Here is a 24,709-nt window from a genome sequence, read left to right on the forward strand (position 1 = left end):
ACTAAATTGTATTTTTAATTCTTCTTTGTTTGTTTGTCTTGTATATGTTTCTATTTGTCTTTCAGTCTTTATTCAGTTACTCTTATTCCGTATTTTATCATAGTTAACCTCTTTTCTTAAAACACATGTTTAAGTTGTGTTTAAGACATATATAGATGCCTAACTCTTGTATCAGCTGTACTTGTTGCTTTTAACCTGATATAAATATTTAATTGTCTTCATTGAAAAATCAAAATTAAATGCACAAACTTTGTCATTAATGTAAAAGCTGACATGTACTGTGTAATAGTTTTTTATCTGCATTTAGGGACAACTCATAAAGGGATAGTACATCACAAAATGACAATTCTCTCATCATTTACTCACCCTCATGCCATGCCAGATGTGTATGACTTTCTTTCTTATGCTGAAAACAAACGATGATTTTTAGAGGAATATTTCAGCTCTGTAGGTCCATACAATGCAAGTGAATGGCGGCCAGAAATATGAAGCTCCAGAAAACACATAAAGGCACCATAAAAGTAATCCAGTGGTTAAATCAATTTGCTCAGAAGCGATATAAGTGTGGGTGAAAAAAAACCTCAGATACATATTTAAGCCATTTTTCACTATAAATCTCCACTTTCACATTATTCTACTTTTGTGTTTGCCGATTCACATTTTTTTGTGCATATCGCCACCTACTGAGGAGATTTAATAGTAAAAAAGGATTTACACAGTGATCTGTTTCTCACCCACACCTATCATATCGCTTCTGAAGACATCGATTTAACCGCTGGAGTCTTATGGATTACTTTAATGCTGCCTTTATGTGCTTTTTGGAGCTTCAAAGTTCCGCCCACTATTCACTTGAATTGTATGGACCTACAGAGCTGACATTATGTTCATTTTCCTTTTATTTATTGAAATTTGACACCTTATTTACCGCTGACCTATTGTCAGTTTAGTTATTGTTTATTATTAAAAAACTAAATAAATAAAATTAAGAATACTAATGCTCCTTAAAATGACCTCAAGTTTTGCACATGGACCGGTGTTGTCCTGACTGCCCGCCAGATTCGGACTCCCCACTACCTGGTTGGCCCTTATCCCTAAAGCCCAACCCCACACCTAACTCTAATCATAAGGATACTAGGAGTCCATATTCGGCACTGCCACCTTATTGCAGGAGTTCCCATGTAGGCTATGCCGCGTGTTGGCTTGCTTTCCCTTCACTAATCAATCATTTAAATCTTACTTTTCTAAAGGAATTCATGCTTAGAGACGCAATTTATACTTGTCTACCAAACTTCAGTTCAAAAGGATTTTAAGATCACCAAAAACACCGACTTAAAACGGGCGGTGTGCATCCATTAGAATTCCGTTGCCTTTGAGTTTAGAGGAGACACTAGGCGGCGGGCCGTTGGCACATCCCGACAAGCGGAGATCCCTTCGTCCAAAACGGGCTGCAGTCGTTCCAATGTGACGTCATTGCTTCCGCAACCCCCTCACCACCCTCCACATCCAGTGTCGGCGGCGCTCGCCTGCTGCTGAGTACACAATCCAACATGGAGTAACGAGAGAAGGGGCTCCTCACCGAGAACAGCGCGCAGTCTTCAGGCACGGCGAGCGACGCGAGGAGAAAAAGCATCGATGCAACCATTGGCATGATGCATAAAGGCTGGATTTCAGGCTCTTTAACGAGATGCATTGCAACCAGTGAGGAATAAAATGCACTGCGCGGAGAAACAACGAAAATAAGGCAACGCTGAAACGGATTTGGGGTGAAACTCGTCGCTGCGCTGGACTTTAAAAAAAAAGAAAAAAAAAAAAGAGGCGAGGTAGAAAACCGAGACGACATGAAGCCTGAACGCCGCGCGCCCGCTGTGGGATATTATTATTACTGTAGGTGAAACGAGGGGGAAAATGACTGAGGAATCACACCCAGACGAGTGAGTATGATATATCCCCCTTCACTTTTCTCGAAAAGGACGCTTTCCGCGCATGTGGTGGACAAGAAAGGAAATCTCACGCCGTGTCCGAGAATGCGCTCCCGAGCTATTTGACGGGTCATTTCAATGCAGGGAATCCGTGCATTTGTGTCACAGAGAGCCTTTGGAGATGTTAATACTGAGAAACAATGCAGTGTCAAAGAGATTGGAGTGCTGGGCCCCTGCTGCAGGGCTCTGGTCTCAAACCGAGAGGGGAGGGGAGGAGGGGCCGGAGCGGAAACATTTTGTGAAGGGATCCTTCACTGAACACTTTGTAACATGTCGACCCTAAAGACGAATTGCCGCTCTGAGGAAGCAAACAGACGGCAGCAAAGTTTCAAAGCACGCAAAGCTTGAGCTCTGAGCTTGTGTAGGCTCTCAAAGCGGGCTACTGTGGTCGTTCTTGGTCTCTTTCTTTGTGGTGGTCTGACATGCTATATCCGCCATTTCTTTTTCTTGAATCGCTCTGATTTGCATACTGTCCTTCATTCATAAAAATACAGACGGGGGCGCGCGCCGCGGAGAAAGAGAGCGCCTCGGAATTATGCTGATGTTAAAAGAAGGCCTACAAGGCTTTTAATGTTCCATAGTCTATGTGCTTTTAAATGCACATGTATATAATTATCTCTCACTTTCAGTTTGCAAACAAAAAACGCGAATATAATCACGCGACGATGCACTGTACAGTAGCAGTATGGTCTCGTGCGTCAGCTGGTTTTCATAACCTCATATTGTTTATTGTTCACACACCTTTTGACAAATCAGTAATCATGACTTTCGAGTCGCTTGTAATTACTTGATATGGATTAATAAATAATAAAGGTAATCATTTACAATAAGGTTGCATTAGTTAACCCGAACTAACAATGTACAACACTTTTACAGCGTTTATTAATCATGGTAAATGTTATTTTCAACATATATATGCTACTAATACAGTACATTTTTAAAATCAAAAGTTGTATATGTTCACACTTAACCGTAGTTAATGCACAATGAACTAACATCAACCATCAATTGCATTTTTATTAACTAACATTTACAAAGTTTAAAAAAAAAATAGCTGACATGGTTCCATGTTAGTTCATGATTCCTGGCGCATGAACTCATTTTAACAAATGGAACCTTATTGTAAAGTTTTACCCAAATGAATCATTTTATAGTGCTTTCACTCACATCTGATGACTTTTACGCAATTTATTTATTTGACTATTTCGTTTATTTCCATGACTTTTCCAGACTTGGAAATCGCTTTAATTTAACTTCCTGATATATCCATGTTTTCCATGACCCTTATGAATCATGTAGCCTACTTTAGATTCCCTCTTTGCGTTTCAAGGGCGCAGCCAGGAAATTTCTTTCGGGTGGGCCTCAAATAAAAATGGAATTTTATTTTGCACCAAATGTTCCTTAACAGCAGCGAAGCGGCGCAAACAGTTCGTCCACGTGTTCAGAAGTCAGAATTTATTTACTTTTTTAAAACCGTTTTATATATATATATATATATATGTAGTCAAAGAATAATCTCTAATATTCTGGGTGGTCCTCGGTCTAATTTGGGTGGGACCAGGCCCACCCCGGCCCACCCTTGGCTACGCAACTGTTATGTTTATGTAGAAATACTTCAGTTTGATCACTATTATTTCGCCACAATCTGCTGTATTAGCCTACATAAATATCCGTGTTTTTGCTCACGGAATTTTGACTCTCAAAAGCCGATCAAAGTCCCTCGCTAATAGCTTTAGGATCGAGTTAAATGGCCCATTAACTTAGTGAGCTCTTTATGGGGCTTACAGTTAATTTCTGTAATATATAGTCTGCACTAAATCTGTGTTAACATTGGCCAGTGCAATTGGATCAAATGACTAAATTGCCTTGTCAATGCTTGTTATTAGTTACAACAAACATTATTGAGGAAATATTGTGTCAGGCTAAAAAAATGGATCCAGTTTAACATCTATTTCCTCTACTTGAGATGTTTCACAAGAGCAATGGTGGTGGGGTCATTTCTCTTATTTTAATTTATGGCGCACACACACCCGTTTGAGTAAACACGTCTGTCAGACTGGGATGTAAAGGCTCATATAATAGCCCGAGGTTGTGAAATGTTGACTTTTATCAGTGCAGAGGAGGGTGACGGACCACTCCAAATTGGGAGGACATTTCTGAGAAGGCGCTCCCGAAATGATTGTGAAGGGAAACAATGGTGAGAGGATTAAACAAAGATCTGGCGGAAGTGGAAGAGGTCACTGGAGCGGTGAAGCGTAACTTTGGAGTATTGGCTATGGAGTGCCAATAATGAATGGAATATTATTCCACAAAATTAGTTTCTTAGAGAGGGAATCACTCTCTCTTTTACTTTATATCTCTGATTCAATGTAGTGTAAACTGTTTTGCCCCATTGTAGCCTATCACAAATTGGAGTTTCGCGCCTTGCGGCATTAAAACATATATGTGTTCCCAAAAAGTAGACACAGGAATAGTTAACCCAAAAATGAAAAATCTCTCATCATTTACTCGCCTTCATGCCATCCCAGACTTTATTTGTTTGTGTACAGTAGAAGAAAGAAAGTCTGGGATGGCATGAAGGCGAGTAAATAATAGTTTAGCTTTGTAGGTCCATACAATACAAGGCAAGGCAACAGGGTCTGAAACTTTGAAGCACCTTAAAGCATATAAAGGCAGCATAAAAGTAATCCATTCGACTCCAGTGGTGATATCTATATCTTCAGAAGTGATATGATTGATGTGGGTGAGAAACAGATCAATATTTAAGTCCTTTTTACTATAAAATCTCCTCCCTGTCCAGTAGGTGACGATATGCACGAAGAATTTTTTCAGTCATTTAAGATTGTTACTTGTCGGACTGTATGATATGAACACATTGAGATCGTCATGGCACACTGTGCGTCATTATGTCAGACTGTACGATATACATCGGTGTTCCAAATCGTCCCGATCAGTGAGCGTGATCTTTAATAAAATAGCGAAGTGGCAAGATTTGCCTGGAGGAGCTTTGTTTTTTTTTCTTTCTGAAAGTCAGAGCATCAGCATTTCCGTTGCTACAATACCACTCCATCACCTGTCAAACAGGCCTTTAATAAGACATCCTGATCACAAATACGAAAAATGACAGATGTTGAGAATAAACGTGAGTGTGGGAGGTAGCCTACAATAATAAATAGCTACCACAAGCAAAGATTCATTGTGGAAAAAAAAGACTTGTTGCCTGAAAAATTACACAGTTCTGCGTTCACGTAAGGAAAACAAAAATGGTGGGTTATAGTGCCTCTTTCTAATCTTTTAGATTAGAAACTGTGGCAGGGCGGAGGGCCGGGTCGTGATTCTACACGCCGGGTCCCGCTCTCCGATCTGCCACAGTAACATATAGGACATGCAAAATTTTAAAAAATGTATGTAGGCTTGCAAATTCCCTATGGATAACACACAAACATGACATAGATTTCTATAATTGTATCCAGTTGTATCTGCTGATTTGGATTAAAACGTTCCATAAATACTTAACAATAGCATGTTTTTTTATTTTTTATAAAATTGGAGTGGTAAGGTTTGAACACTGGGTGTGCTGAGTGACTCCAGCCAGGTCTCCTAAGCAACCAAATTGGCCCAGTTGCTAGGGTGGGTAGAGTCACGTGGGGTAACCTCCTCGTGGTTGTGATTGGGGGTTCTCGCTGAGTTGTGTGTGGATCGCGGAGAGTGGCGTGAGCAGGGTTGGGGAGTAACGGAATACATGTAACAGGATTACATATTTAAAATATAAGTAACTGTATTCCACTACAGTTACAATTTAAATAATTGGTAATTAGAATACAGTTACATTCAAAAAAGTACTTTGATAACTGAAGAGTTTATTTGCATTTCATTGTCATTTGTTTCATTTAATATTTCGTCCTTTCAGATGGAAAACATTTATACATATAAATGATGTGATCCAAAGTGCATTTGAACAGCGGTGAAACACTTTCTTATGATGTGTTACATTCATACGAGTGACAGAGAAGAACGTTTAAAGTAAGTTTCGAGCAGAAGAAATAGAAATAAACCTTGTGTAAATTGTCAGCTTTATGCTAAGCTAAAATGCTTGCACCGTAGTAGAGTCCTCGCCACTACCGTCCACTGAAATTGGAGCAGCCGTGGCCATCCACCGGGGGATGGAGGAGCCCGGCCGCCTGAAAGTGGAGGAATGGCCACCAACCTCGAGGGGTGGAGGGGCTCTGCCAGGGGCGGAGGAGACCCCTACCGGCTGCTAAAACTCGCCTGGGTCAAAAGAGGACCACGAGCAGGGAGGGGCTCCTGGCCGACCGCCTGGAGCGGGAGAACCGCTGCCAGGGGCGGGGGAGACCCCTACCATTCACCGAAAATACGGCGGGACGTTCCGCCCGCCAGGGGCTGGAGGACTGCCTCCGATTCGCCTGGGGAGGCATGGCTGTCATCCACTAGAGGGTGGAGGAGTGGCCGAGGACCAAGCTATGGCGTATCGGAGAACCGGCGAGTACACTCCCGCTGTTGCTTCGTGTTGGCCTTTCCCTCTCTTTTTAAAAATTAGTATTGTTGTTGTTTTTCCCTCCCCATGTCTCCTCCCAAATCCAGAAAGGCAGGGATGACCTGCCAGAAAAGGGGGGAGGGTGTATGCCATGCCGGGGGCTCCCCGGCCTGAAAGAATGAGGGAGAAATGTGGAAGTGCGGGGGTCGGGGACGTGATGCTGCACACCCGGCCCCTAATCAGGCTGATCAAGCCCGAGAGGGATAAAGGCGACCGGAAGCGGCAGTTCGAGAGAGAGAGAGAGAATTACAGGCAGCTGCCCTGTATGTGTTTGTGTTTGTCTTTTTGTTTAAGTTAACCATTAAATATGATTTTGACGCCTCGTCCGGTTCTCACCTCCTCCTTTCCCGTTTACCTTGTTACATTGTTGCATATTGTGATAAGATGTGCAGATTGACAGTCTCAGAAGTGGAGGCACAAAACGGCAGAATCGTGGCCAAAATCGTACAGTGTGCACCGAGCTTTAGGATGGAAGAGCGCTTGGGAGGGCTGTTTGAAAGTGGATATTTATAGCAAGAAAATGACTTAAATATTGATCTGTTTCTCCCCCACACCTATCATCTATCGAGTCATGTGGACCACTTTTATAATACTTCGATTGTTATTTTGGAGCTTGACAGCTCATGTATTATTTTCATTCATTATATTGAAAAGAGCAGTTTTTTGTATGCCAAGTGGAATCTGCAAACACATAATGCTAAACCTTTCCTCATAGTTCTAGCTAACTTCACCTCTCTGAGCCATTTTTCCATTTCTGTAAACCAGCTGTACCCAAGGTGATTTAATTAATGGATGTATAAAGCCAGTTCCCCTCAAGTTCATACAGGTGTCCTTGCAGAGAATCCTCTGGTGTAGTTCAGCAAATAAACTGGACATGCTCCATTAAAAGTGTCCAAATTCTTTTCATATTAATTTTGTTTAGGATATCTCTTGACTTATAAACGTAAAATGTTTTGTCTTGAAAATGCTGCTATCTTTCCTTAATATATATATATATATATATATTGTGGTATCTAATGCAATGACATTAACGTGACTTGAGACTTCTTGCAATGCAAACATAATTTAATTGTTGTTTTAGGACATTGGATCATATACCCAATGCTTTTACCATAATAATCTTTATTCAGTACCTTTACACTTGATTCCATTGGTGGCCATTGCCTGTTTTACGTGTTTTGAGTTTTGTTTTAACGATATTTCTTAAATAGGTTGCTGTCCTTATTACTTGGACACAGTTTTGCCCTCGGTACTTCCTGTGTTACTCCAAATGACCTCTGGGCCATTAGGCATTTTGTGTCATCACCGAGCATATCTGTACTGACTGTCACACGAGTTCACCTCGTCACCTAAACAACATAAACTGGAGGTGCATCCCAAACGCACACTTCTGCACTAATGAACGCCATTTTGTAGTGTAAGTAGAATGTTTACATTGGAAATGCAGCAAAAAGCAGTGTACTTTATGTACCCGGATGATGCACTTCAACTGTCAAAATGGATTGTGGAACGCCGGACACTTCATGCACTCGGCACACGCGGCTTGCCGTACGTAGCGGAAGGGGTGAAGTTACCTGGTCTGACAAAACCGTTGTAAATAATGAAGAATGTAGCAACTGATGAAACTTCAGTGGATACAGCACCTTAAAAATGTGATTTGAGTGCTTTTCTTCAGTCAGCTGTTAAACGCAGAACACTTCCGTGTAGTAAAAACCATTAAGTGTTCCATTTGGGACAATACTACACTTTGAAAAACTCAATATATAGTATATTTTATATGTGCATAGTGTACAGTATAGTGCCGTTTGGGACACAGCTTGGATCGTTGTGTGTAGCTCGTGCTTTTATTTTTGGAGATAAAAGTATTTGGAATGGGGAATATTAGGAGAAAGATAATAATTATGTTAAAGACAACAATAATGATGTTGTTTTACCCCTGCAATTTGGTTACTTTTGTGAAGCACAAACATGATGGTAGGGGAAATATCCAAGCTTCGGTTTTCCGTGCAATGAAAGTGAAGTGGGGGAAGACGGCTTATCGAAATAGTCGAGCCCGAAATAGTTGAACTTCTTTAGCGTGCCCTAGCAATGCATTTACTATGGTTTTACTACAGTTACCATATTTTAACCTTGATATTCATAGTAAAACCATAGTAGTAATACAAGAAATCGAAAACTAATAAAAGTCCATTTTGTGATTATTGTAGTTTTACTACAAATACCATTTATTTGTAGTAAAACCATAGTAACCACAAGATTAACATGTTAGTCTATAAAGCCATGGTTACTATATGGATACTGTATACTCTATTAAAACTATGGTTTCTGCCATAAAAACTTGGTTAGCATAAAAAAAAAAAAATCACGGTTTCTGTAGTATTATTATAGTAAAACCACATTTTCTGCCAAATAACTATTGAAACTACATCATAAAATGAGGGCGTTTACACACACCGATTATGCTTAATAAGCCGACAATGCATGTGGTCATGCTAACACATTAAACAGCGTACCTTATCACTGTAAGGTCATACAGAGTTTAAGAATGAGCCGATCAACACAGGTAGATTTTTGCCCATTACCCAGATTTCGTGTTGCATGTAAACACCTTTATAGGCATTCTTGCCTGCTTATCCAATGTGCGCACATGTGGACAGACGCGTTGTCTTTGTGAGTATGCTGTTCTGACCGCAAGCGAATACGAATTTGTTTAACCAAGGGCGTAGATTTGGCTTGAACTTTGGGGGGGTTGCAACATGAAGCATTTACATTTCCATTTATCATGGTAAAAATATTAGGGGGAGGTTGTGCTTGCTTGTTTTCCCCTAAAATCTACGCCCCTACGTTAGACCTATGCCCACTACAAGTTCTATGTGGTACTCTTTAAGTACAGTCAATAGCAGGCACATGCGTCAGCGACCGAGTGCGCAGGTCAAGAAAATCTAGGCGGTCAAGCCTTGCGACTGCTGATGATGTGCAAAATGTAACTCCTTTTTCACTGTACAATCATAAATTCAAACTCGATAACACTTCCTAGTGCTTGATGCATAGATGGCGCTAGGAGCTTGAAATCATGTTCGCCAAAGAGACTGCTGATGTGAAGATGTCCAGTGGGAAAGGGGTTATATTTTGGTCTGTTCTTACCCCAAACCGCTTCTGAAGACATGGATTAAACCACTGGAGTCTTGTGGATTACTTTTATGCTGCCTTTGTGCTTTTTGGAGCTTGAAAGTTCTGGTCACCATTCACTTCCATTGTATGGACCTACAGAGCTGAGATATTCGAAACATTTTCGTTTGTGTTCTGCTGAAGAAAGAAAATCATAAACATCTGGGAAGGCATGAGTCATTTATGGGTGAACTGTTATCGTGCAGCCTTCCTTTCATGGTGTTTTGCTGTCCTTTTTGGAGCTTGGCAATATAAATCCCCATCCACATTCATTGTATGGAAAAGAGCTGCTCAGATTTTCTGCCAAAGGTCTCCTTAGACGTAAATAAGATAATACAAGTTTCAAGTTTTGGAACTACATGAGGATGAGTAAATGATGACAAAATGTTCATTTTGCACTAAGATCACTAAGATGATCAATTTAGGGTGCTTTGCCTCCTCTAGAATTCTGCTGTGTTTGTTTGACTGTTTCGGAGTGGAATGTGAGTTGCTCAAAAACGTGCTGAGCAAACCAGTGGCTCCCCTTCAGTAATGACAGTTGCCTGAAGGTGTGTGTACATGCTCGCGTGAACTGGCTGGCACCCAGACCTCACACCCGGATGCCCTCTCCTGCCTCTGGAGGGGAAGAACGTGATCTATATTGATCAAACCAGCATGACCTACATGCAACACCATTACGGGTCAATAAAATCTGAGAGAGAGAGTGACATTAAGTTAGGTCAGTCCAGCTAAACTTTACGCTGGTTCCTCTCATGGAGATTGATCTTTAGATCAGACACTGCTGGTTCCATTTGGCCATTCTCTGAAACATAGAATGGAGAAAATGCAACATTGTGACCGATTTAAAAGAGTTGAAGAAGATCAGATTTAAACAAGTAATTTTGTTTCTTTGTGTGTTATTCAGTGTGTGTGGGTGACAGTGGTTGCTATGGCAGCTGCATATGTCATTGCATAATGTACACAGTGAATTAGTCGCTTTCACTTTCACATTGATATTCACATTTTATATTTCATCATTTAGCAACTTGAGGAGTACAACAAAAGCATTACAAAAGATTTTGTTTTCTAGTAACAGATTGACCAAAATCGTATATTGCAGCACAAGTAAATTTATATCACAGGTTTATCGTAATAGTTATGTTTTGCTGGGAGTTCAATGACATAACCAATCAAAAACTAACTGTAATGCAGATGTGTGTAAAGATCTTATGCACCACCAAAGTCAGTATGTAAATTACATTCTGAGCAATCCTCATCACAGGTTTTGAATTTGTTACACGGTATCATATTTTGCACATAAAATTGGTTAAAATCGTTTGAATGGTATTCAAATATATGTCCTTGTAAGAATCGCTATCTTTAAATAACGACAAAAATGCAATTTGCATATCACATCATCCTCTTTAAATTTTCAGTTGAAACCTCATTTGCAATGCAGACCTGTAATTTGTCAGCTCTGGCATTTACAAGAATGTATTATGATGTCATCAGACTGGGCCCAATCACACTGCTTGGGTTAGATGATCATGTATTAGCATAAGCTTTGACACCATCACCAGACCAAAAATTGGAACATTTGAGATACATTTCTGCACAGAATAGATCACCGCCAGATGCGTAGCAGTTATAAATGCACATATAAATAAATGTATATGTGTATTTATGTGTATGTATGTTTTCTTTGTATATGTTTGTTTTTAATATGTGCCAGTCCAAGGTCACCTTTGGCTTGCTCACTGGGGGTAAAACACTACTTCTTGTAAAGCTGCGTTTGAACAATATGTAATGCGGAAAGCACTATCCAAATAAATTGAATTGAAAAAATTTAATGGTAGAGCTTAATCCATTCATGTTTTCATTATTGTCCCATTCCTTAAAATAAGTCCCTTTTATTAGTGGCCAATGTTGATGTATGTTGATGGTTGGGCTGCGGTTGGAAAATATAATATATAAGTGATATAATGTAATTTCATTAAAGCAAATGAGATCTTTATATAACATTTCTGAAATTCTGAAAACGCTAATTTTATGCAATGCAATTTACTAAATATATAAAAAAACATTTGTTCACTGACGTCCGTTCAAGGTGTAAGAAAAAGTGATGGTACTTTTTACTAGAATTGTCAAAACATGTTAGCGCATCCGATTAAAGTTGAATGCATTCATTTTTGTTATTAATGCATTTACTGTTAATAAAGCATAAATCAGCATATCACTTGCTGGAGAGACGAAACCTTTGAGATGTGTCTGCCCGAAGTCATTACACTGATGCACACACCACAAACACACAACAGCAATGGGAAAGGACCTCTTCATGCTATTTGTATTTCCAAAACAAGCCTAGATTGGACTTGTGACAGAAAGCAAGAACTTTGCATCCTCTGTAAGGCACAATTTAATCACCACAGAAGCACATCAAGTCTTAACTATCACCAAAATGCAGAATGAGCCATTTTTGTCTTCAAGCGCTTTTCATGTGGAGTTCAAAGCGGCGCTTGATGCTGTTGTTGACATCATGATGCAAATCATGAATGCGGTTTATGATGGCCTGAACAAAGCACATAGCCACAGTCTGCCAGCATATTAAAATTGTGGAGCATGAGATTTAATGCCTGTTGCAATGAAAATGCAACCTATGTGGGGACTAGTTCTTTTAATAAGTCAAACTCCCGCTTAGACTTTGGGAAACGTTTAATTTTACTTCAGTTTTTGATATTTTAGTGCATTTCTATCTTTATACTGTGGAAGGCTTTGTTTGGAAAATGTTAATAAAGCATTATATTGTTACATATTGTTTTGTTTTCTTTCCTGATGGAAATAAATACATTTTGACAGAAAAATAAGTAGACATAGAGTCAAATTTCAGCATTTTAAAAATCGCGATTAATCATGATTAAAATGTATCGACCGACAGCACTAATTTTTACTTAGTGGTTGCACCACTTGACAATTTAAGTCTTAAAAAATTGTGTATTATTGAAATGGTGCTGATAGTGGTATCATTTGTTTTTCAAAATTGCATAAAACCAACATAAACACAAAGGTTTCTAAGAATTTGATGCATGCATTTTAAACTAGACATCTCTCCCCCTGCAGTGACAGTTATATAGTGCGAGTGAAAGCGGTGGTCATGACGCGGGACGAGTCTAGCGGGGGCTGGCTGGCACAGGAGGGCGGTGGTCTCAGTCGAGTGGGCGTCTGTAAGGTGGTCCCGGCTGATCTGGAGCTTCTGGGACGGAACGGCTTCCACATCTACGGAGAGAGACTCAAAGATAAGCAGGTGAGAGAGCCGTCTGTGTGTGTGATGAAAAACAAAATGCCTATGTTTGGATAATCAAATGAATATTTTACGAATGAAGGCAGTTCTTCTCAAACGATTATTTTCTCTTTTTATTTCAAGCTAGATGGATGCAAACCAAAACCATCATTCATAACAAATCATATGAAATGTCTGGCATAAGTGCAAAAACAGCTTTACCTTAAAGAATACTTCAGTTAAAAATTGACAACAGTAAAACTAACATTATATAAGGGAATGGATGAGCCATATGCAAAGCCATTGTGAAATAGCTGATATACGTGCCCTTGATGTGTCAAACTCTGTTTGGATTACACTCCAATAAGGGTCCGTTTATACCGAACATGTAGCTAGGTGCAGCGAAAAGAACAGAAAGCATGTGTCACGAGAAGTTGACTTTAATCTGACGGCATTTAAAAACATGGCACTCATGCTCGAGATGCTGAAAAAACAAGACACACAACAAGACGAAATGGTCAAAGACATCCATCTAGCGCATGTTTATATTGAAAAACAATAGAAAAACAGCGCAGATGGACACTAAAGTGACAAGTTCCTCTATGACTATTGGTTGTTAATAATGACACTAATATTCTCCATATTTCTTTATGCTTTTATTTGTAAATAATGTAAAGTAATCCTGCTCACTATTAGCCTCACATAAAAGTTTACCATGGTCAGGGTTGGGAAGGTTACTTTTAAAAAGTATTTCACTACAGATTACAGAATACATTGGAATGCATTCCGTAAAATTACTCAAGGCCAGTAATGTAATATAAATACTTTGGATTACTTCTTCAGCAACGGCAAATTGTTTCACTTGTTTTGACTATAAACAAGGAAATAAAGAAATTTTACTTGCATTAAAAAAACTTTCTAATAAATATCTAATGCAGTTTTTTTTACTCAAGTATATGTTTCTTGTTTTAAGGATTTTTTGATATTTTTACAGACATTTTTTTTAAATTCTCATTAAGAATAGGATTTTTGCAGTACATCTTTGCTCTAAAATCAAAGGTCCTATTAGAGGAACGTGCATTTTCACCATATAATAATATACAGTAATCACGATTGGTAACAGATGCGTGTAAAGGCAAGAAATAGCATTTTAGCTTAGCATAAAGCTAAATGTTCACATGGTAATTTACACAAGATTAACATTGATTTTTGCTGCTCCAAACTTTAAAACCAAACAGAGTGTACACAACAACATCCTTCTCTGATTGTATGTGGATTCTGTTCATATAATGAGGCAGAAAATATATTATTTGTAGCTTTCTATTCAATGTTAAAGGCTACATTGGTTAGCATGTCTTGTAAAAAAAATACTCTAACTGCATTAAAAATATTGTCATGGCATGTAATCGTGTATTTATTGGATTTATGTTTCATCTGTCAAAGCGTTTCTAACTGTTTTTTGTTACGTTGTAGAAACATTATGCTAATATCTCTCTCTCTCTCTCTCTCTCTCTCTCTCTCTCTCTCTCTCTCTCTCTCTCTCTCTCTCTCTCTCTGTGCTGTGCAGGTGATACTGCAGTGCTGTCTGAAGAAGGATCTGGTGTACACTAAAGCCACGCCCACTTTCCATCATTGGAGAGTTGACAACAGGAAGTGTGGACTGTCGTTCCAGAGTCCTGCAGACGCACGAGCGTTTGATCGCGGTGTGAGGAAGGCAATCGAGGACCTCACAGAGGGTGAGTAAATCATATATTTGATGTTTTTCACTAATCTAGGAACACACTTTAAATACGTTTTTTTTTTTCTTCTATTTTTTAAAATCCCAAACCTCTTTCTGACACATCATAGAGCTTTTAAACTACATCCACCAAAGTCAGGACAGACCGCCAGCCCTTTGCAACAGCCAGGGTTGTGGAGTAACGGAATACATGTAATGGGATTACGTATTTAAAATACTAATTATTAGTAACTGTATTCCACAACAGTGTTTCTTGTGATGTTTTACATTCACACGAGCAAAAAAGAGGGCGCTTTCTCACTGTTATCAGAAGATGATGTCGTTGTGTACACTCTGTGGGGTATTGAAGTAAGTTTGGAGTAGCACAAATAGTTAACCTTGCATGTGAACACAGCTTTATGCTAAGCTAAAATGCTATTTCTAGCCCTTTATCTCTTTAGCTCTTTTTCTCCCCAATTTGAAATGCCCAGTTCCCAAAGTCCCCGTGGTGGCATAGTGACTCGCCTCAATCCGGGTGGTGGAGGACGAATCTAAGTTGCCTCCACGTCAATCCGCGCATCCTATCACGTGACTTGTTGAGCGTGCTACTGTGGAGACTTAGCATGTGTGGAGGCTTCATGCTATGCTCCCCGGCATCCACGCTCAACTCACCATGCGACCTACATTATAAAGACCATTAGGAGGTTACCCCATGTGACTCTACCCTCCCTAGCAACTGGGCCAATTTGGTTGCTTAGGAGACCTGGCTGGAGTCACTCAGCACACCCTGGAATCGAACATGCGACTACAGGGGTCGTAGTTAGCGTCTTTACTCGCTGAGCTATCCAGGCCCCCTTTCTAGCCCTTTTACATTCACCTGTTATCAGGCATGATTATATATTTTTTAGGGCTGTCAATCGATTAAAAATTTTAATCGAATTAATTACATGGTGTCCCAATTAATTAATTGTGATTAATCTCATTTAATCGCATATACAAAAACTTGCTGAGAAACAATATAACAATAACATATAACAATAACTCAATATATAATGATTATACATATTTATATTAATATATAATTATACATAGTTATATTTAAATATTTAAAAATTATATATATATATATACACTCACCTAAAGGATTATTAGGAACACCTGTTCAATTTCTCATTAATGCAATTATCTAATCAACCAATCACATGGCAGTTGCTTCAATGCATTTAGGGGTGTGGTCCTGGTCAAGACAATCTCCTGAACTCCAAACTGAATGTCAGAATGGGAAAGAAAGGTGATTTAAGCAATTTTGAGCGTGGCATGGTTGTTGGTGCCAGACGGGCCGGTCTGAGTATTTCACAATCTGCTCAGTTACTGGGATTTTCACGCACAACCATTTCTAGGGTTTACAAAGAATGGTGTGAAAAGGAAAAACATCCAGTATGCGGCAGTCCTGTGGGCTGAAAATGCCTTGTTGATGCTAGAGGTCAGAGGAGAATGGGCCGACTGATTCAAGCTGATAGAAGAGCAACTTTGCCTGAAATAACCACTTGTTACAACCGAGGTATGCAGCAAAGCATTTGTGAAGCCACAACACGCACAACCTTGAGGCGGATGGGCTACAACAGCAGAAGACCCCACCGGGTACCACTCATCTCCACTACAAATAGGAAAAAGAGGCTACAATTTGCAAGAGCTCACCAAAATTGGACAGTTGAAGACTGGAAAAATGTTGCCTGGTCTGATGAGTCTCGATTTCTGTTGAGACATTCAGATGGTAGAGTCAGAATTTGGCGTAAACAGAATGAGAACATGGATCCATCATGCCTTGTTACCACTGTGCAGGCTGGTGGTGGTGGTGTAATGGTGTGGGGGATGTTTTCTTGGCACACTTTAGGCCCCTTAGTGCCAATTGAGCATCGTTTAAATGCCACGGCCTACCTGAGCATTGTTTCTGACCATGTCCATCCCTTTATGGCCACCATGTACCCATCCTCTGATGGCTACTTCCAGCAGGATAATGCACCATGTCACAAAGCTCGAATCATTTCAAATTGGTTTCTTGAACATGACAATGAGTTCACTGTACTAAAATGGCCCCCACAGTCACCAGATCTCAACCCAATAGAGCATCTTTGGGATGTGGTGGAACAGGAGCTTTGTGCCCTGGATGTGCATCCCACAAATCTCCATCAACTGCAAGATGCTATCCTATCAATATGGGCCAACATTTCTAAAGAATGCTTTCAGCACCTTGTTGAATCAATGCCACGTAGAATTAAGGCAGTTCTGAAGGTGAAAGGGGGTCAAACACAGTATTAGTATGTGTTCCTAATAATCCTTTAGGTGAGTGTATATATATATAAAAATAAAAAATATTCAGATAATTAAAATGCATTACATTTTTGTGGCAGAAGAGTTCATCAATAATAAGACGATACAAAAAGCAGCTTTAGAATACACAATGTTTTGTTTACTACCATATTATTGATCATAAGTCAATCATTGACACAGTTCACAGCAATCCATTTCACAAGTGAATTTGTCAATCAGAGATTTATTATGAGGGCTTGTTTAAGGACCGTAAATGAACATCTGCGTCAGACATGCTTGTGTAGCGTCTCGGGTGCGTTGCGTCATAAACATAAAATGTTTAGTTCACTGTTTCACAAAATATGGTTTAATACTCAATCTTTAAACACATCTTGAGATCACTTAGATCGCATTTGCGCTCCTTCAAGTGTTTTGAACGCAAGAATGTAACTCATGTTTGTGTTGTTGCTACTGAAGTGTTTCTTCACTGTATAAACTGTGTGTTGCTCATACAGCTGAAGTTTCATTTACTGCCCTCTGGAGTAAACAGATGGTACTACAAGCATTTCTCAGGAATCTTCCTTATTATGGTCTGTGTGTTGCATTGCGATTAATTGCGTACATTTTTTTTACGCTTTATTTTTTGTAAAATCAATCGCACTGAATTAACACGTTAAATCGACAGCCCAAATATTTTCTATCAAGAAAATCCACAATAGATGATACATTTTTTTCTCTAGTAAGATCATTAAAATTAGGGCAAATATATACTATAAGAATTTGTGGGATTGTTTTCCTGTAAAACTATCTAAACATCCTTAAAACACAATACATTTAACGTGTTTTATAAGCAATGCTGCATGAGAATGAAAAGTATTTAGATTACGTTACTGAGCTTGAGTAATCTAACGGAATACGTTACGAATGTCATTTTACAGCATGTGTTCTTTAGAGGAATACATTTTAAAAGTAACCCTCCCATCCCTGTAAATAACACAAATTTTTTATTTATGTGCACTGAAACATGACTAATGCTTCTAACTATTGTTTTGACCAGGCTCCACGACTTCTTCGTCTACGCTGCAGAATGAGGCGGAGCTTGGTGATGACGACGTTTTCACGGTAAGTTTCTTTGCACTATGACTAGGACTGTTTGAATCAATTCATTGAAATTGATTCAAAGAAATAAATCAAGCTTTAACAGCATTTTTGCTGCTGAAAATGTAGCTTTAACTCTATCGGGACAGTAACCGAATCCTTAAAGTCCTTAAAAACATCACTGCATGCAGAATGATACTTCATTTTATATCAGCAGTAATATTCATAGATATTCAATATTCTTCTTTATTTGTATCATTTTATCCATTCAACCTTTGAGAATAGATGCTGTTAAAGGGTCAGTCGCGGTTTCTGATGGCTGGTTTTAGTGTGTGTGTGTGTGTGTGTGTGTGTGTGTGTGAGAAAGCTGTGTTCAGGAAGTGACCTATGCTCTTTTTCATCCTACTATTCCTCTTAATTCAACACAACAATTCCACACAAAAGTCTTCAGACAGAAGAACCTGCTCACAACACACAAACGCAAGGTTATACACGAAACACTGAAAGACACTGAATATGTGAGCAAACCCTTAAGCATAAATTCCTGAGGGCAAATATATAAAATAGTTCATTTCTGACACTGGTGTGAACTCAGTGTTTGTCAGTCTCTCAGCAGTGCTGTTTCTCTAATCGCTAACTATAGAAGTTTATGACTAACAGCTATTCATAAAAGCCCAGCCAGACACTGATTATTACTAATCAGAGTAGTCAGTCACTCCTAAGTTTAGAGAGGGAGAGCTGGGATGTGTGAGGTAGGTTTAGAATGGGCAGCAGCTGTTGGTTGTCTGATTCTCTCTGAGGTCTGAAGTCTAAAGTGATAATTAGAACAGCCACAAATACATTTCCATCCAGACATTACACACACTCACACAACTCTGTATACATGTGTTTACACACAAGACACGTCCATATCTGTGTAAACGCCTGCTCTAGAAGTACACAAATAGTTCATGTTCATTTTACTCGCTTTCTGCTGTGTTGTTTACTAAACGTTATTAGACATTTTATCTGAAAAACTGTGGAAAAATGGTACAGTTAAAACATATGAATTGGTTAACAGTACGTTACATACACGGTGAAACATTTTATAGTTGTAAATAAGACAATCCATGTACTTTTACTGTCAAATTTAGTAATGAAATATGTTTTAGCTGTAAAATATACCTGATTTTGTGTTATTACATTTAACGAGACTGTATATGTACTTGGACAGTAAAATATGGCCAAAGTATGGATTTTAAAATTCCCGCTTAAAATTATAAATTTACTATTGTTATGGAAATTGTAAACGACTTCGGATAAGCGGTTGAAGATGGATGGATGGATGGATGGATGGAAAAAAAAAAACAATTGTAAATGCTACAGGAAAAACCTGCTGTTCATTTCCACACCAAATGCGGTGAAAACTGTATTATTTTTAACAATGCATGTACTTTTACTGTCAAATTAAGAAAAAGTACGTTTTAAAGTAAAATGTATATGTACTTGTACAGTAAGTTATTGTCAAAACTTTGTTTTTTAGAGGTAAAAATAATAAATGTAATTTAATATTAATAAAAAAAAAAAAAATTATATATATATTATATATATATATATATATATATATATATATATATATATATATATATATATATATTATATATATAATTAATTAAAAAATATAAATATAATTCATATTTTTAGAAAAAATATGAAAAATGTTTTTTTTCATTAGCTGTACATTACCTTACCATATATGGTAACAACAAAATCCATGTATTTTCTGTTAAAAAAATAATAAAAAATAATAATAATAATTTAAGTAAAATTGATTACCTTATTATTATGGCTGAAATTCTACAAATTATATAAAAAATGTATTTAAATAATATTACAATTTTGTGTGCTACCATGCTACTAAAAATATTGTTACCATAATATCAAAACTGCCCAATTGTTACTGTAAATTAAAGAAAACATTTTTTACAGTGTAGTGTAGCCTTAGTCTTAGCAAGACAAAGGACTCAGTTGAGTTTGAAGAGACAAGCTGTGTTTGTAATCATCCCATACACACAAACACACACTCATGAGTTATTGATGGCCGTGTGGCTCTGTGTCAACTCTTAAAGCAGATGCTCACACACACACACACACACACTGCTGGCTCTCGACTCGGTTTTAGGAAGAGCCACAGGAAGGAGACGGTGTGGATTTCAGAGGTTGAAGGTCACAGATAATAGTGATGATCATAGTGCTCAAAGCACTTCATTTGCACACTACGACTGACCTCACGCACCCAGAATCAGGGGTCAAAGGTCAAGCAGAGGGGCTTGTGCAGTGTTGTTGTGGGGCTAGATGATTTTTATAGATCAGAGAGGACTTTTTTGTAAATAACAGTATGAGTAGGGGTGTAGATCTGATGTCATTTAGTTTATGGCAGGTCAACATGCTCAAATTGGAAAACAATTTCTATTCTTGCTCTCTCTGTTTGTCCGTCAGAATGCCACCGACAGCTCGTCCAACTCTTCTCAGAAGAGAGAACCATCAATGCAGATGCTTGCACCAATCAGCTTCTCCGAGCCCCACCATTGCATTCTGGGACATTTATTTGACCAGCACAGACACTCTGACCGTTACTATCTGGACCAGGTATGTGTGTGAATAATTTGTGTGCGCAACAATACTCATTACTGGAGGATAACTGGCATATCATTCCATTCTTCTGTTGTCCAGCTGATTTAACACCATGGTCTCTTTGTCTCTGTCATGCAGACGGTGCCCATATTCCCTTGTCCACGTCATGTACGATTCCATGAGGAGGAGGAGGAGATCGTGCGGATTAACCCACGTGAACGCTCTTGGCTAACGGGCTATGAGGACTACCGCCATGCTACCACGACGACACGTGGCAAACCTCTGCGACCCGACTCCACAGATGCTTACGTTCACCTCGCTAAGAGCGAACCAGCAAAACACGACTACACTTACACTTACCCACTCAGTGGGGATGGACACACAACCCGCGACGTCAAAACGGGCATCGGCGGTGGGGTAGTCACTGGGCAGCCGCAGGCGCTAACAACTAAATGGCTGCCACGTCGTGTGGAGGACAGCAGAGAGCGCTTGCGGTGCGTTTACTGCCAGAACATGTTCAGTCCCATTGAAAATGGGCGCGGTCGCTGTCAGGAAGCTCCGGACCCCGTGCAAACATGCATTCGGCGGGTTAGCTTCATGTGGTGCGCGGACAGCTTGCTCTACCATTGTATGTCTGACCCTGAGGGCGACTACTCGGACCCGTGCTCCTGCGACGCCAGCGAAGAACGGTTCTGCCTGCGCTGGCTAGCACTCCTGGGACTGTCGCTGCTAGCACCCTGCATGTGCTGTTATGCGCCACTGCGAGCGTGCTACCACTGTGGCGTCGCGTGCCACTGCTGCGGCGGCAAGCACAAAGCCGTGGGGTGAACGGCAGTACATGAACATACCAGCAGCTGGGAAAAATGTGCAAAACGCAAATGAGACGCATTTGTGTTTTCGCGCCATCTTTGTCCCCTTCCCGCTGAGTTTCAGAGGGTTGGTCCATTTATATATTTCTTTTCTCAATTTAATTGTGCTGGACAGCTGTCCTGGTTTTTGTTAATTCAGTTTTTACTTTATTTGTTTTTAAAAGAGTAACCCTCAGCTTCCATTTAAAAGACTACACGATAAATATTCATTTATATATGAAAAGTATATATAAATATATGTAGATATAAATATATAAATCCAGGTACTTTATATTTTTATGCTTATGTGCTTTGAAGGTTTGAGTTATCTTCCCTTTGATCTTGTCTGTGCTTTTGTTTGTCTTATATTATTTTCGTTTTCCTGTCCAACATCGTTATGTCTCTCCAATCAGAGGCGTCTCTTCTACTGTGATCCTGTCCCTCTAGACAAGGCAAACCCAGAGGTATCCAAAATAACTGACCTGTAGGGTGGTGCGTGTGTGTGAGTGTATGTGAGTGTGTGTGTGTGCGTGTGCACGCGTGTGTGAGTGTATGTGCGTGTGCGCGCGTGTGTATGTGTGCGTGTGCGCGCACGCGTGTGTGAGTGTGTGTGTGAGTGTATGCGTGTGTGCGCGCGTGTGTGTGTGTGCGAGTGCGCGCGCGTGTTTGAGTGTGTGTGTGCGCGCGTGCGTGTGAGAGTGTGAGTTTTCTTTTTTGTTTTTGGCCCTATTTGCCACTATTAATATTATTAAATGGGAAACACATTTCTGCCCAAATGTAAAGTTTTTTTTTTCTTTTTTCTTAAGGATAATGAAGCATATTTTGTTGCATTGTGACATTATTTTCATGACAATTAAGCACATTTCCCCCCAAAATTCTCATTATCGCAATGTGTCTTGATGAAGATTATTTTATTTGTAGTTTGACAATAATTCTAAAATGTATTAAAAAAAAATATTATTTAAAAAAAGCCTAGCTTTTAAGGAGTACGAAAATAGTACCATGATGTATGAAATACAATAATAAAAAAGCAATATTTTTTTTTCTTCACATTACAGTAGTTAATAATATTGGTAATACGGTAATAAGAATTAGGGTGGAAATTTGCATAATTTGAATATAATGCGAAATACAATTTTTATAAAAAATTTTAATTTTTTTAATTAAGTAAAATACTTTGTTTTGGGGTAAAATATGACCTGGATATCTTCTTGACAGGTTTGTGAGACTCGCCCATGTGTTATGTAGAATGAATGTGTCTCTTATCCATATTTTGAAATGAAAACCAGCCTCAAAATTGACGTACTCTTCCTACAGGATGAAATACAAGATGTCTTTTTCTCTGCCTTTGTCTTAAGCACAACACAAACTTGTAAAACTAACAAAACAACCATCTGAACACTGTGCAAGTTGTTGTGAAGTTCTCAAAATATTTCCAATTGCTGGCCTCTCAGTATCATCCTTCAAAAAATCATCGAGCCAATCGGTGGACTCTGACAGCATTGTCATCATGAAGACTGTGATCCTGTTTGTCAGCTGATGTTTTATGTCCTCTCTCTTTCTCTCTCTCTTTGTCTATATCCTCTCTTTCCCTCTCTTCCTGTGAAACGCTTTTGCAGTAGTACTATCTATCTGATGTGTGAAAAAAGAGGAGCAGTTTTATTTTTGTATCAATGTGCAGGAGAGTTATCTGTCTGTCTGATGCTCCTGAACACATTCTGAGATTAAAGGAAAGTGCCTGAATCAGCCATTGCGGTTTCACTCCTTCTGTGCATCTCCAAATCATTGCCGTTACTGTTACCTTCATGCACTTATTTATTCAGCTTAATGCCAAGAACAGGGTTCCCATAGGGATGGAAAATTAGGAATTATCAGTGAATGTTTTCAGTTGTGTATTCCAGCCATGTTGTGATTGAATCGTTCTTTGAGTTGGTTGAAACAATTCTCAAATCAGTCTAAATGATTCATTACTCAATCAATTTGAATCAAAATGATTTTCCAAATCTGTATCCTGTAATCACAAAAGATGGAAAAGTTCATTGTAAAATCATCAAATTTCATTGGTCAAAAAGTGTGTAAACTGTGAAAGAAGCATTTGGGACTCATGTCTGGGACATGGACGTCTTAAGTACAAATGTTGTTATAATCGGATACTATGCAATGAAACAACAATCGTTAAATCCCACTTTTTCATGTTAATCAACATGTTTTTACAAGTGTGACTTGTCAAGATGATCTAAAAATCTCATACATTGTCTTGATCAAGAAATTGATTTTAAGCAGTTAAATATAAATAAAATATAAAAGCCCTGAGGTTGTCTAAATTGTACATGCTTAATCGTGTTAAATTGCCAAATTACAAAGAACTACACCACCCAGAATCCACCAATCAGAGAAGTCACAGTTCCTATGGCAACGTGAATCATTGACTTCCGGCCTCCTGTGTGTGTGTGTGTCTGTGCCCACACGCTCAAATGTCCTGCATCTGCTGACATGATACCATGTCCCATTTTCCAACACCAGTGATCCACTGTTACCCTGACTGTGCATTATCTAATATATCTACCCAATGCACAACCACTGTCATGCAAAGTCATAAACATCTTAATGGTGAGCTTTTGAATGAATAACAGCTTGAGTGAGTCACATCGTGAGATAGAGAGACAGGGAGGGTGTCCCAAAGGCCTTGTCCAGCTTTGGAACTGTACCTACAAATAGCATAAAATTCCAGCATGCGCAGACATTTAGACTGCACTGGACTCAACAGGAGTCCTTCTTTGTCCTCTTCCCACTGTTAAAGCTGGGGAATCAGGTAACACTACACTAATGCATATACCATAACAGAGTGTTACACCATGTCTACACTGTAAGAGAACAATACAACGAAACTAGCAAGCTTCCGTTGTAATCAACAAAGTCACCTTCTATCATTGTTTTGTCTGTTGACAACTTTGTTGATTATATTTGAAGTGTTGTTTTGTCTGCTGCCAGCTTTGTTGATAACAATGGGAGTGTACAAATTTTGTTAAACTTTCGTCAAATTTTGTTAACTGAAAGCTTCTTTGATAATAATGGAAGCATACTAGTTTGTTCATTCTACTTTTGTCTAGTTTTGTCTGCTGACAGCTTTGTTGATGATAACGGACGCATACTAGATGAGACAAA

At 39.0% G+C, this 24,709-nt stretch overlaps 1 protein-coding gene across 1 annotated transcript; it reads left to right on the forward strand.

The window, feature by feature from the left end:
* The first annotated feature begins 1,503 nt into the window (after positions 1–1,503).
* Positions 1,504–23,850, forward strand: LOC127644457 (sprouty-related, EVH1 domain-containing protein 2-like). The gene is made up of 6 exons (XM_052127643.1): positions 1,504–1,931; positions 12,799–12,982; positions 14,526–14,694; positions 18,043–18,107; positions 20,562–20,711; positions 20,835–23,850. Exons 1-6 carry the CDS (start codon positions 1,906–1,908, stop codon positions 21,522–21,524), a joined length of 1,284 nt encoding a protein of 427 aa, XP_051983603.1. The 5' UTR covers positions 1,504–1,905; the 3' UTR covers positions 21,525–23,850.
* The last annotated feature ends 859 nt before the right edge of the window (positions 23,851–24,709 follow it).

Source organism: Xyrauchen texanus, chromosome 5 (assembly GCF_025860055.1).
Source record: "Xyrauchen texanus isolate HMW12.3.18 chromosome 5, RBS_HiC_50CHRs, whole genome shotgun sequence".
NCBI lineage: Eukaryota > Metazoa > Chordata > Actinopteri > Cypriniformes > Catostomidae > Xyrauchen > Xyrauchen texanus.